General features: G+C 40.3%; 1 protein-coding gene across 10 annotated transcripts in view; it reads right to left on the bottom strand.

Annotated features, from left to right (window-relative positions):
- Nucleotides 1-13,697, bottom strand: part of RAP1GAP2 (RAP1 GTPase activating protein 2) — a 322,912-nt gene that overhangs the window by 27,518 nt on the left and 281,697 nt on the right. For 9 of the 10 annotated variants that reach the window (XM_050929146.1, XM_050929154.1, XM_050929149.1 and 6 more), the window contains 8 exons: nt 12,643-12,746; nt 11,973-12,051; nt 10,445-10,498; nt 8,009-8,089; nt 5,754-5,837; nt 2,961-3,061; nt 1,512-1,641; nt 250-405 (listed from right to left, as the gene is read on the bottom strand). In XM_050929146.1, coding sequence (XP_050785103.1) covers nt 250-405; nt 1,512-1,641; nt 2,961-3,061; nt 5,754-5,837; nt 8,009-8,089; nt 10,445-10,498; nt 11,973-12,051; nt 12,643-12,746 — 789 coding nt within the window. The remainder of the gene's footprint in view (nt 1-249; nt 406-1,511; nt 1,642-2,960; nt 3,062-5,753; nt 5,838-8,008; nt 8,090-10,444; nt 10,499-11,972; nt 12,052-12,642; nt 12,747-13,697) is intronic. The other variant, XM_050929148.1, reaches the window with a different exon arrangement.

Consider the following 13,697-nt stretch of genomic DNA (forward strand, 5'->3'; position numbering starts at 1 on the left):
TGGGCTTTTAATTGGGCCCATAGCAAGGCTCAAAGACTTACATTCATAGTTAGCTTTATGTACTATGAGTCATCTTAATTACAGTACATAAAATTAAGCACAACAGTCTTTGCAGCATCGGGGCCCTAATCTATTTATCCAAGTTTAAAATGGTAAGTTTTTAAGGGCGACAACTGCACATCCATTGTCAGATCTCAGGTGGACTTGCAGAACCAAAATTCAGCAGTTTAACCTTCAGAATCCTCTTACCTTGTAAGATTCGTTGTCTGTCTCAGGGCTCTCCACTTGCACAACAATGTATGCATGCAGGAAATTTGAGGCAATCATGTCTGGGACAAATGGAGTGTTTTCTTCTTGAAATATAATTGCCACTATGTCGTTACCAATGTGTCTCTTTCTCTGGAGCTGAATGGAGAGCATAAATGTTAGATAGTTAGAATTAGGCATTCAGATGTCTCCTGAAAACAAATATCCACTTTGCATTAGCAATTACTTAGACCAAAATTTTCTAAAGTTGGGTGTCCGAAGCTAGACCTAAGGACAGAGTGGATTCTCGGTCACCTGAAGTCTTTAAATCAAGACTGACTATCTTTCTCAGAGGCTATTGCTCAAAAAGAAGTTATGGGCTTAATATAGAAACTATTCAGTGAGGTTCTATAGCCTTTATTATGCAGAAGGTCAGACTGGATGTTCATAATCATCCCTTCTGGCCTTAAAATCTATTAATTTAATTCCTTACATTCATATTTAGGCCCCTAAATAAGTAGCCTGATTTGAAACTGAGCCTCTACTGCTCCCAACACCCCTGAAAATGAGGCCATTTCAGTGTCTGTCTATAGATTTAGGTATCCAACTTTAGACACCCAAGACTGAAAATTGTGACATCGCTAATTACATTAGGTCAAAAACATGCAGGGATTTGTAGATTAAAATCAGCACCTGTTAAATCTCTGTTGCTCAATATTTAAGGAAAATCACTTGGGCCTGATCTACACACATTGTACCAGTTTAACTATCAGTTAGGGGGCATGAGGGTTTACCAAAATAATTATACTGGTACAACCCCTAATGTGGGCACAGATATACTTGTATAAAGGTGCCCTATACCAATATAATTTATTCCCCTTCCTGTTCAGGAATAAGCTATACTGTTATATGGCACCTTTATACCAGTATAACTTCATCCACCCTCGTGGGTTTGTGCCATTTTAACTTTAACATAGTTAAAGGGGTACAGCTCTGTATGTAGACAAAGCCTCAACTTTCTTAATCATGCCAGTCTCAAAGGGCTTGAATTTAGGGACTATAAAACCACACTGTTTAAAATGTCCTAGGTAGCACATACAAACGTAAATGGTGCCTACTGGAAATGAATGTTCAGTTTTTCATTCATTACACATACCCAATGTCCATTTAATAATTCCAAACTCATCTTTAGTTCTAATATTTAGCTTTTCCTTTCTGTTCAAAAGTTTCTCTCTAAAACAAGGTCGGCTCTCTCTCTCTCTTACCTGCTGTGCATCTCCTTCAGTAAAAGGCAACTTTGTGGAGACATGAAACATAATCTCTCTGTCCCTGAACACCGTGTACACAGACTCAGTACCAGTCTGACCGTGCATTACATCCAGACCCCCTCGAAAACTAGAAATGAAAGAAAATGTTGGAAAGAACTGAATAAATACTAAATGAATATTGACCCAAAGCTATAGCTTGTTGTTAAATTATTTAATGATATAGACAACTATCTCCTGTATGCATATATAGTTAGCTAGTTAGTGATAGAGACAACTCACTCATGTATCCATATACAGTTAGTTATTGTTGTTATAAATAATTAGCTGATATATAGTTAGCAAGTATAATGAGTAGTAATCTGGAGTTCTGGATACGTGTTAGCTTAATTTTCAGTGGTTTGGAGTTCAGAGAAGCATCTGACACCAGATCTTTAACTTAATTATCTGAAATTTCCAAGCCTACAAAACAGCCTCTCTTTGGGTATTTAATCATTTCCAGCCCTAGTCTCAGGCCAAACCTGAAAGCTCCAAACTGTGTGAAAGCAGAGGGGGAAGACAAATTATCAGAATGTTTCAGAAACTTAAAAGAAAAAAAAAAACGGTCCATAGCAAGTAGTAACAATGAGCAAAAGTTTGGTTGGGTTGAGTCTCCATGGGCTACTCCGTCTTTAGCTTCCTTGCAGAGACAGCCAACAAGGCTAATAATTAGTTCCAATTCTGGTAGTGTGATGTGGACATCTGCCTGCTACGAAATAGCCATTGAGGCCTGATCCTGCAATCTTTATGCATTCATGACTCCTGTTGAAGCAAACAGGAGGGTTTACAGGGTCAGGCTTCATGCCACCTCTATACCTCCCTAAACCTGCACCCAGCTACCATTAGAAGGGGGAAGGGGCCATTCCGACAGCAGAGGTCTTCCAACCAGGCCCTCTTCCCCAGACATGCCCCCTGTGACAGGTACTATGGGGCCAGTGGCATGTGACTTGCTATTTCAGATTTATACTACCTGGGGATTCTTCTTACCAGTGAAGCCAGCTTATCATCCTTTTTGCAATGATGGCGCAAAGCAAAAGGACAGGGATGGTCATCTGATACCATGCTCAGATACATTTTGTACACGTTCTGCAAATTCATTATAGGTGTGCAACACATGAAAACATGCTGGGTGTGCTTTCCATATGGGTTAGTGTCATTTGTGACTGAAATGAAACTTGGTGTTTTAAAACAAAGGAAAGCAAATTTGCTACCCTTTTTTTCTTTGCCATTCTGACCCCTTGAGTAGCTCCCTAGGTTTTGAAAGAATAGCCACAGTTACGTTTGTTTCTGGTTTGTACAAAACAGTCCAGCAATGAAGTGACTTCTGTTTCTAAGGCACTGAATGTTTTTACACCTTAAGTGGTCTTTTGTTACATTGATTTATAAAACTGTTCCCTTTATTTTCCTCACCCTTTGAAATCCTGGAGTGTTATGGTTTCCCCTAGCAAACTCAAGAAGTTCTTGAAAGCAGGACTCTCTTCATTATTCCCAAACAATTCTTCCTCTAAAGTCTGCAAAATACATCAACAAGTAAAGAAAAAACTCAGGCTGGTTTTCACTCGAAGGATGCAGGGGCCAAACCGGAAGTTTAAAGACATCAGCACTCCCAGATGTCAGGCTTTTGTTACTCAAGATAGGCCTAATTCTGATATTACTTTCATCAATATAAATCAGGGGTAACTCCACTGAAGTCAATGGAGTAACTCTGATGTAAACCCAGATCAGAATCAGACTCAGGGCTGGTCTACACTACGGGGGAAAATCGATCTTAGATACGCAACTTCAGCTGAAGTCGAAGTATCTAAGATCGAATTACTCACCGTCCTCACGGCGCAGGATCGATGTCCGCGGCTCCCCCTGTTGATTCTGCAACTCTGTTCAGGTTGGTGGAGTTATGGAATCGATATAAGTGCGTTCGGGGATCGATATATCGTGTCTAGATGAGACGCGATATATCGATCCCCGAGCAATCGATTGCTACCCGCCGATATGGGTATGACGTGAAGACGTACCCTCAGGTAGAACAATCTCCACCTAGCAAAGTAACTTAATTGAGCATAGTGTGGCGGGGTGCATACTGGATGCATTATGGAGAGAATTAATACTCTCTCTGAGCAGAGAAGCTACCACAGGTATCAGCCTTCAGGAGCTGGAATAAATTACTCTGTTAAGAAGGACAATGAAAGAAATGAATGCATGGGACTCTGAGAACTAGGTTGGTTGGGGGTAGATGTAATAAGGGGGTAGCTATACTGCTTACGAGAGCACTTTTTTGCCTTTATTTCTTTGGGTATTTTTCCTCAGAACTAGAGCTTGTTGGGAAATTTCCAATACAACATGTTTTTCTTCGGAAAAATGCAATTCATCAAAACCAAACCTGTTTGCAAAAAAAGGATCAGCTCTGACAAATCTCCCAGTTCCAAACAGTTTTTGAAGAAGTTCTCTCTCAAAAAATAAACCTCTTAAATAAAAACTAGCCACATTGCAATAACAGACAGGTAAATGAATGCACAAGTCAGGAAACAATGGAAAAGTCACTTTCCTTTGATTGTTTGTCCCCTTCTATTTGTGGCAGTCAGAAAAATGAATTTGTCCACACATTGTGTTGGCTGAAGCAGTCAGCGTTGATGGAAGCCTATGGACACTGATTTATCTTCTGCTTTCTAAAAGAACCCCAAAAAAGCAGGCTTGCCTGTCTCCAGCAATCAACCGGCATCAACTATGCTGCTCTTATCTACGCACGCTCTACTTCCACAGCATGCTGAAAGCCACTAGGCTGGAGTCACATAGCACAGAAGTATCAGGCAGAGGAAAAGACCATGGTATGATTGGAAACATCTGACATGGGGGTGAAGTCCGCTGAAGTTTGACAATTAGAAGCTTCAGCCAGCCAATCTAACACTTATACCACCCTTCATTCCAAGTGCAGGAATCACTTTTCCCAGCACTCAAATGCAATCCCCTTTGCAGGGAGCCATGACAGTTGTTTGTTATCACACTGCAGTATTAATGCTGCACAGGTCGGGAAGTGAAGTCCACCATGTGCAGCTGAAACCGCGGGCAGATTTTAGGAAAACAATTCCAAAAGCTACGGTATCACCCTCCTCAAAACCTACCTCTGCTGTGATGCCTTCAAATCATGCCCATCTGGAATTAGTTGGACAAGCAGCAAGACAGGCGTTTACTTTTTCTGCTATACTCTTCCTTTTTGTTACCTCACGCTCCCTCTTTCCCATGTGTCTGTTTGTCCACCAGTTACATCCTCTCTGACACTTCAAGCATATGTTCGCTGGTGCAGGAAGTAAGGCCAGATCCTCAGAGGTTAAGGTGCTTAACCCCCATTAAAATCAATGGGAGTTAGGTGCCTACATACATTTGAGGATCTGAGCCTTACTTCTTTGTTACTTGTCTGTAGAGTGACTAGTAGAATGCAGCCCTGATCCATAATTTGGTCTCCTAGATGCTATTTACCAGAATCCAAATAATATTTACAACAGATAGGTTCACAATAAGCCTAAAAGCCAAGGCATTTATTATTAAGAGTCCCTACAAAAAACTTTAGATCAAATAAAAGAAAGAGAAAGTACGGCTAATATTAAATACAAATTAATAGTTCATTGGAACACTGGAGTCATAATCATCTCCCCTTTGGTATATTTCATAACAAAGGGACCTTAATTATGGTCTTTGCATTACTTATTCAACACACAATATGATGAAATATGGAAATATAATTCAAATTCCTGTTAGAATAATATCTGCTAAATTATAAGATTCATCTCTGTCTGTATTGCACATGCTAAACTCCTAGGTTAATGACAGCATTTTCAGTGAATGCATCTCTCCATAGTCTAAGACTTCCAATGAAAATAGAACTGTTTGGCTGTCAAAACAAACATCTGATTAAAAAAAAAACATGGCCACTAAAATGCATTTTCACATTAATTTAACTTGGGGTTTTATTTATATATTCCTTTATTTCTGAATCATACCATTTATTAATGAGCACGGAAAATGTGCAAGTAATAAGAAACATATTATTAGGATGAAAACACGACAACATAATTACAAACATTTAGAGGTGCTGAGCACAGTCAATCCCCATTGATTTCAGCTGGAGTTTTGGGTGCACAGGATTTAAAAATCAGACCCCCTAGATACTTTCTAAAATATGCTTAATGACAATACAATGGGGTTACTTACCTGTTTAAACTTTTGATAAATCACACCAAATTTAAATGTGTTATTAAGCTCATGCTCATCATAAGACACTATCATCTGGGATGCCTGGAATAAAACATAATTTGAATTATTTAATTCAGTAATTTGTAGAATCGGAGTCTAAAATGTTGCATAGATAAAAATGGCATTAAGGAGAAGCACAATTTAGACTGGAATGGTAAAGTCTTGTTGGCAGGGTAAATAAATCTTCCATGTCTACACAGCTCAAAATTCTTATTGGTCACTTGTTCGTGGCTCAGTACTGTGAAGAGTCAGGGCCAAGCAGATTAATTATTTGCATAGCTCTAATGGACCTCTAATTTTTTGATTGACTGGCTGAACCAAAAAAATTTTAAAAACCCAAATGTTTTGGATAAAACCAAAACAAATTTTTTATTCAATTTTTTGGCAAACCATTTGGTTTTGGTACTGATCAAATGTTTTGTTCAACCTGGAACAAAATGGATGGTTTCGTCTTCACATTTTAATTTAAAAAAAAAACTGAAGTAAAATTTGAAAGCATAAAGTCACTGCAAATGGAAAAATCAAAACATTTCATTTCAAAAACAGCAAAACAAAACATTTCTATGTTCTCAGAATTTGCATGGACAGTGGTTGATGGAAATAATCCAGTGAATTTGACACACATTTGTGAAATGTTTCGGTCACCTAGAATCAGCATTTTTTGGCCAAAAAAATTCCACCCAGCTCTAGAGGTAACTGCTCCAAATGGCTTCCAGTCTAGAGGCACCAGAGAAGACAAACAGTACAAACAAGAATGGATGGGATGCATGTAGAGTGGACATCACCAACAGGGACTCTCTTTTCCTGTATTTCTTGGAAGTGGAAGGAGTTTGGTTTATGAGAGAGGAGGGGATATTCCAGGCACATAGGGCAGTGTAGAAAAAAGGCATGGTGATGGGCCTTGCTGAAAAAAAGGCAAAGATTGTGGTCGGATGCACCAAATGCAGTGCAGGTAAGTCACAGGAAGCAGGAAGGGGGCCGGGAAAACATGCAGATAAAGGCAGGGCCAAAATTATTGAGAATTTTGAAGGCATGGAGCAGTGGGAACCAATACCAAGATGAAAATATAGGGGCATGTACAGAGCTGTGGGAAAAACTTAACTGATACCTCCACAGAATGTAAGGGCCCAAATTTTCAACAGCAGCCTCAAGTTTTTAGTGACCAGCAAATGGTGCACCTTCCGTTTTTAAACGTTTGAATTAATAGGAAAGTACTCGTCAAAGACATTCTTCTTAGTGAACAATGGACGTTCTCAGCTTCCAAATAATAACAAAGCAAACATGAAATAATTTCGACCTTGGTTTACCCTCAAAAGGTGGTGAAAATGCCTTCTAACGTACTCTGTCTCCAACATACAAGATACTTCAAAAATGAAGACTATGCTTTAACTACGCAGTAAGAGGTTCTATGGTAGCACAATTGCATGAGTAGTGACAGGGAAAACAAACAAATGGAATCCAGTTGCTAGGTCTCTTTCAAAGAGCACATTTTGTTCCACCCCACGTCTCCTCAGCAGGTTTAAATTGTCACAGCTCCATGGAGCTGGGCTGGCCCAAACCTAGATGGTACAGGCTATTTATTCATATTTTACACCAACTAAACCAGCTCAAATATTCAAAACCTGGACATGGGGCAGCCACACATTTATCTGCCTGTTAGCCCCATCCATGTACCCCCACAGTAGTACAGTGTGTGTCTTTGTCCCCCTTGCATGGTTGGTCCACATAAAAGGAGAAGAGCCTACTTCAGCTATCTACTAATAGAATTACTCCTTTAGTTTAATCAATAGAGACTGAAGCTTTCAGCATTAATGGTCTCCAGTTCATACTCTCCCAATGACACAAGTGAGGTTACATATGTATCTTCCCACTCACACTTCATTGCTGCTTTTAAAAATGGCATTAATGTGGAGCTCCTGCCTAGGGGCTGAGATTTTCCAAAGACCCAAGAGAGTTAAGTGTCCAAATCAGATGGGAGTTTAGTGCCTAACTCCCTTGGACTCCTTTTAAAATCTGTCATGTTGAATGACTGCCATTGTTGTTCTACACAGGGAAGGAGGGACATTTCATGGTCACTGGAGAATCACAGCATGAGCCACTTCAGTTTGTTTCATGAATGTTCTAACTAATAATGGCTGTAAAAGGAGCAACATCCTTTTTTCTCCCCTGCATGGGGCTTGCAAATACATCACTCCTTCAATTCTGTCTCTTACCGAGGGGAGATTCATTGTTACAGGAGAGGCACAGTTGTTCCCAGCAACTATGGCTTCTTTTGTTTTGTCTTGTTTTATTCTCTTTTTTAAAAAATGAGATAAAAATAGCCTGCGTCATTAAAACACACTCTTAAAAATAACCACCGTGCTTCTTCAAGTGTCCTGCAATCATGACTGTGTCATTGAACCTCAAAGGGCCAAAGTATGAATGGAAGAATTATAAAGTGTTGAGAGAGTTCTCAGCGGCACAGAGAATTTTTGGGCAAAAGTGGGTGCGAACTTAGAACTCATAAGTATCTCCTGGCTCACACATTATGCTGACAGCTCTGCATGAACCACCCAAATAAGAGATTCCACCCCCAAAATAGAACGAACTACCTGCCTATGCATTTTGATAGCGGGTAAGTAGTTTTAGGGGTCACACCTCCCCTCGTGCATAGGCATAAATCTGACTTGAAGCTTGTGACAAGAATCTGATGACTCTCTAAGTGTATATTGTCACTGCAATTTTTTGTGGACAACCTCAGTCTCACCATTAAATGCCAGAATTTCACCCTAAATCAACGTCATCACTAGAGAGGTGCAAATATATAGGGCTGCTTCATCATCATTAGAAAGGTGCAACTCTCAAGTTTTGCTTTAAAGCAGTTCAAACAAACATTTTCTATAGATTTAATCCACGTGGGATCTCAGATCCAGAGCTTACCTGTAAATTTTGGTTTCAAACAGACCCAAAAATCTCAAAGTGAGACTCACCAAGTTTTCTACTGATACCAGGTGAAACCCACTAGTTCCATATGATTTGGATACACCACCATGAACTCGCCCCAGATTAGCACAAAAGTTTTGTAAAATCTTTAGGGTATTTTATACACAGCAATGTAAGCCCAGAGTTTGAACTCAGGCTCAAGCCTAATCCGTACTTCTATCTATACAAAAATCGCACTAACCCTGGGGGCTTGAACCCAAGATCCCAGGGGGGTGGAGGGTCCAAGCCTGAGTCAAGCTGGGACCCAGGGTTCAAGTCCTATTGTTTTACAGTGTAGACACAGACTCACTGGACTCATACTCTGCAAGTCTTCCAGAAGTATTCCACAATCCCACAGGCTGACTTTCTTTGTCCTGTCAACAGTCAAGTTTGGCAGACAGTCAAGTTTTCCCACAAACAAAGGGCTAGAGTGGCCACATTTTGGGAAGGCGCTAGGACATCTGGAATATGGGTGATTGGACTCGGGTCCTCATAATGCAGTGTAGAAGCTGAAGCCCCAGGCTGGGACCCAGGGTTCAACAATTCCTAACCTGACAAATGAGAGTAGATGCTTAAGCCCTAGGTTAACAAACCCAGGGTCTGCTAACTCGAGCTCTGCTAACTCGGGCTTATATTGTGGTATAGACATTGCTTTAGTTAACTTTTCAAGGCATGTGATCTGAATCTGGAGCTTCTACTGAAACCCCAAACCATGCCAGTTTCATTTAGTCACAGATCTACTAGCCAGATATAAACATGGCAATAATCATTGAAATTCACAATGACAAACTCTGTAAGCTTCTTTTTTGTGCACAGTACAGTGTGTACAGACATTAGTGCCAGAGTCATACCAAAAATTACATACTCTCTACAAATGAGACTTTGACACACTGACTCAACAGGAGCATAGAAATTAGAAAATGTGTTTTTCCCCCAAGATAGTTAACAGCTGTTTGCCATTAAACATCTTTTTGGTTTGCATGCAAGTAGCTAAGAGCCTCCTTTCTGTTCTACATCCAGCACAGAGGTAGGAATGTAACCCCTAAAGAGGCTGCCATGCCCTTCATCTTGAAGAAGGGTTAATATTATTTTAAGTTAAATTAATCAATTGGCATATGGTGCCCGGGCTCGACTTGCTACTGCATTCTACCTATTTTGAGGAGTTCCAAATTCACATCCTGACTCATATAATTAAAAATAGTATATTAGGAACTGCATCTGCACATGGTTCAGGCAGAAACTTCCTTAAAGAGACACAGCTACTAAATGACAGCGTTCATTTCTGTGCCCTCTAGAAAAGTACCCATTGGTGTCAGTGAATATGGACCACTCACGTGACAGGGGTATTAAACTTTTGTGACCTTACCCCAGGTCCAGTGAGTGAGGTGAGGAAACAAAGTTCAGTGACTTACTAGAATTCCTGAGTCAAACTCGCCCCTTACTCCATCAGTAGTTGATAAAAATATGCTTGCCTGCACGTCTCATGGGTCCCACCCCAAAAAATGTTACCTCCTCGCTTTACTGCTATTAGCTATGCAGCTAATTAGCCAATTGTGGCAGCACATACTTATTTTGCACATGTAAATGAATGAACAAATTAGGCGGGCAACGACACAAGCCGTTTTGAAAATCAGCCCCTTCAGATATAGCATCCCTGAGCCAGAGTATTTTATGGTCTTTATCCTCACCTTGGGGTACAGGACTGGGTTAAATTTCAGTCCGGAGGCATCATCACAGAAAGCCTATCACAAAGAAAAACAAAAGCAGCATGAGACAGGAAGACAGTGTTTATAAAAGCACCTGGCTTCTTTTTACCTCTCAGTTGGGGCGGTATAAATACAATGCCCTGCGAGAACTCGATTCCTGCAGCGTATAGGCAGACCTCACCCCCAGCATTCCACTCTCCTTATATATGTGGAATTGCCACTGAGGGAAGATATATTCAAAGCCAAGGCTGCTAACTTAATATAATGAGCCAAATTCGGCTCTAAATTGCATGCATTGTCTTCGCAGCTCCCTCTCTAATCCTCATCCAATCAGTGATGGCATGGTCGTCACAGAATTTTACAAGTGAAGACCATTCATAGGAGTTGACTTCTCACATTAAAGGGTTTGCACGAAACAGACCTAAGTGAATAATGATTCATTGACATTTAAGTGGCACATAGATAGCCTTTTGCTCCAAACCACCTTTACAGCTCTCTTCTCATTTCACAAAGGTGCATACAGGCAGACATTTGTTCATGGAAATGATTATGGGTCAGTGGCAAAGCGAAATTTGTTATTTGCAGTTGTTTGTATAGATTAAGTCATCCAATCAGGAAACAGAAAAAATACCACATGAGAAAGGCAACCAATCACAGAGCTCAAATATTAAACTCACAAAGATTGATTGCTGGCAGCAAGCAGTTTGCAAGCCTGAAATTTGTTCACACAAAGCATACGAACAATTTGGTAAAAATCAGTCTGTTCTCAGATAATGTGTGAACAGAATAAAGGGCAAAATTTGCCAAATAAACTGCTTAGCAAAGTTTTTCCCTTGCTGAAGTAGGAGTCAAAATAAAGCTGCATTATCACAACACTTGGCTCCCTGCAGAGGATAAGGATACCATAGTGCAGGCAAACTAGACCAGCATTCTGTTTAGGATTGAGAGAGCGAGAATATGTGTATCTGCTGCCCCTTATTCTGTCAGACCAACACACAAAATAGCAAAAACCTTCATTTTCTTTATGGCTTTGCAGACCATTTACATCTCTCTCTCTCTGTCAAATTTCTTCTCTCATCTCTGGCAGCAGCAGATCATGGCTGTGCTCACATGTAACATATAGTAGTAAGAATAACCAACACCACCATCCACTCCAATACCACTATTCCACCAAAGGCTTCGAAGATCTTTACAATCCTTAACATTACTATGACTCACCGCTCCTGAGAGGTACACATTATATTATCCCCATTTTACAGATGTGGGCTTTGAGACAAAAAGCAGGTAAGTGACCTGCCCGAAGTCACACAGCAAATAAGCAACAGAAGCAGGAACAGACCCCTAAAATCTGGATACCATTCTCTATGTTGACTGTCTGAGAACTCCACCTCCTGCACCCAAGACAAATGTTATAGCAGCACAGTATTTGGATTTGCAAAGCTTTCCATGGTGTACCTAGAGCATCCATGTCTCGTAAACCAGTTCTCTCCAGGCCCTGTAGACAGTTTACCTTTGCAATCTGTGGGATACTAGGAAACTTGCTAAGTCCTGCCAGGGGGATTCTTTCATGTAATGTTTTCAGTTTCGACCTGAGAAAGGAAAAAAGAATAGAGAGCATGAAATAAGTTATGATAATAGATATGCCTCCAGAGCTTCCATGCATACTAATTGTGACTGGTAATGTTCAGTGAAACCACAGCAGGAATCTCTTCCAGATGTTTGGAAATGATACCCTGCTGCATTTCCACGGTATGGCTAGTAACGATTGCCTTAATTTCTTTTATTGCCTCTGCAGCTCTGTTGTGTTAAAATATTCATATTTTGGTGAGGGACGAAGAAGACAATTCAGACACTGGGTCTCATCAGTTTACAGAACAGATGGTGCTAAATATGATTGATATTATCCAATATCTTCACGGAGATTTTTATGTTCAGTTTCACTGGGCTTGGCTATAGATCAAAGTCTAATGTTCATTCCCAGAGCAATCTCAAGATATGGTATTCCAAACCCAGAGAAAGTAAAATAATACTCCAATCCCTTTCATATACCCATCTGTGACGTGTTAAATCTATGAGTAGCAAGTTCATCTATATCCATTAGTGTGAAAAAACAGATAAAGGATATTTAAATAGTGATTTTTTTGTTCAACTTTGGGGGGAAAAGGGAAGGAGTTTCATACCTGAGTATAATCCGTAAATATTCAGTACCATCTGCCTCTTCACACTTAATAGAAAGGATCAGATTCCCTAGGCTGCTGGCTGTACAATAAAAATTTAAATGATCCTAAAAATAGAAGAGATGCGTTAATGTGGTGTGATAAGGCAGCCTTATCTACTGGCAACAACCTACATCCCCACTACCTAAAATGCTTCTTAGACACTGGCCCCCGTGTCAAGAGAAAATTGAGGATGATTCATTATTGTCTTAAGAAATTCTCTAACTCCTCACTCACAAATGCTCCATGTCTCCATCCTTTGGGAACCTGAGGGGGCTTATTTATTTTTCAGCCTGTAGACTTTATTGCTCTGCCTTTTGTGTGTTCACAGGGACAAAGCGGACTACAATATTTTGACTGGCAAAGGTAAACAAGGATTTTTCCCTCAGGATGAGACAACAGCGTAGCATTATAGAAATACAGGGTTGGAAGGGACCTCAAGAGGTCATCTAATCCATCCCCGAGCTGAGGCAGGACCAGTATACCTAGGTCATCCCAGACAGGTGTTTGTCTATTCTGTTCTTCAAAACCTCCAGTGATGGGGATTCCACAACCTCCCTTGAAGCCTATTCCAGTACTTAATTATCCTTATAGTTAGAAGGCTCCTAATGTCTAATCTAAATCTCCCTGGTTGCAGATTAAGTCAATTACTTCTTGTCCTACCTTCAGCATGCCTGAGAACTCAGACTCTTAGCCAATCAATGGAAAGGTGAGAGGTGGACCAAAGAATAATGATTTCTCTCATGTTTGAGCTTGTGAATGTCTGAATACATGGGTCAGATCCAGCCCGACATAATTTGGGGAAGCTTAGATCTCAGTCCAAATGCTTGTGACTTAAACCCACCACTAATTTTTTTAACTCAATATAATGAAGAGATGCTTGATGACAATACTGTAAAAAGCAACTGTATGAATATTAGGGGCCGGTAATAAGGGTCCTAATGCCTAAATAGTATCCGGAGTACTGGATAGTATACTGGATTTCCAACGCTTCATTATCCCTATCCAAAACTACTCCT

The sequence above is a fragment of the Gopherus flavomarginatus genome, chromosome 19, assembly GCF_025201925.1.
Source record: "Gopherus flavomarginatus isolate rGopFla2 chromosome 19, rGopFla2.mat.asm, whole genome shotgun sequence".
NCBI lineage: Eukaryota > Metazoa > Chordata > Testudines > Testudinidae > Gopherus > Gopherus flavomarginatus.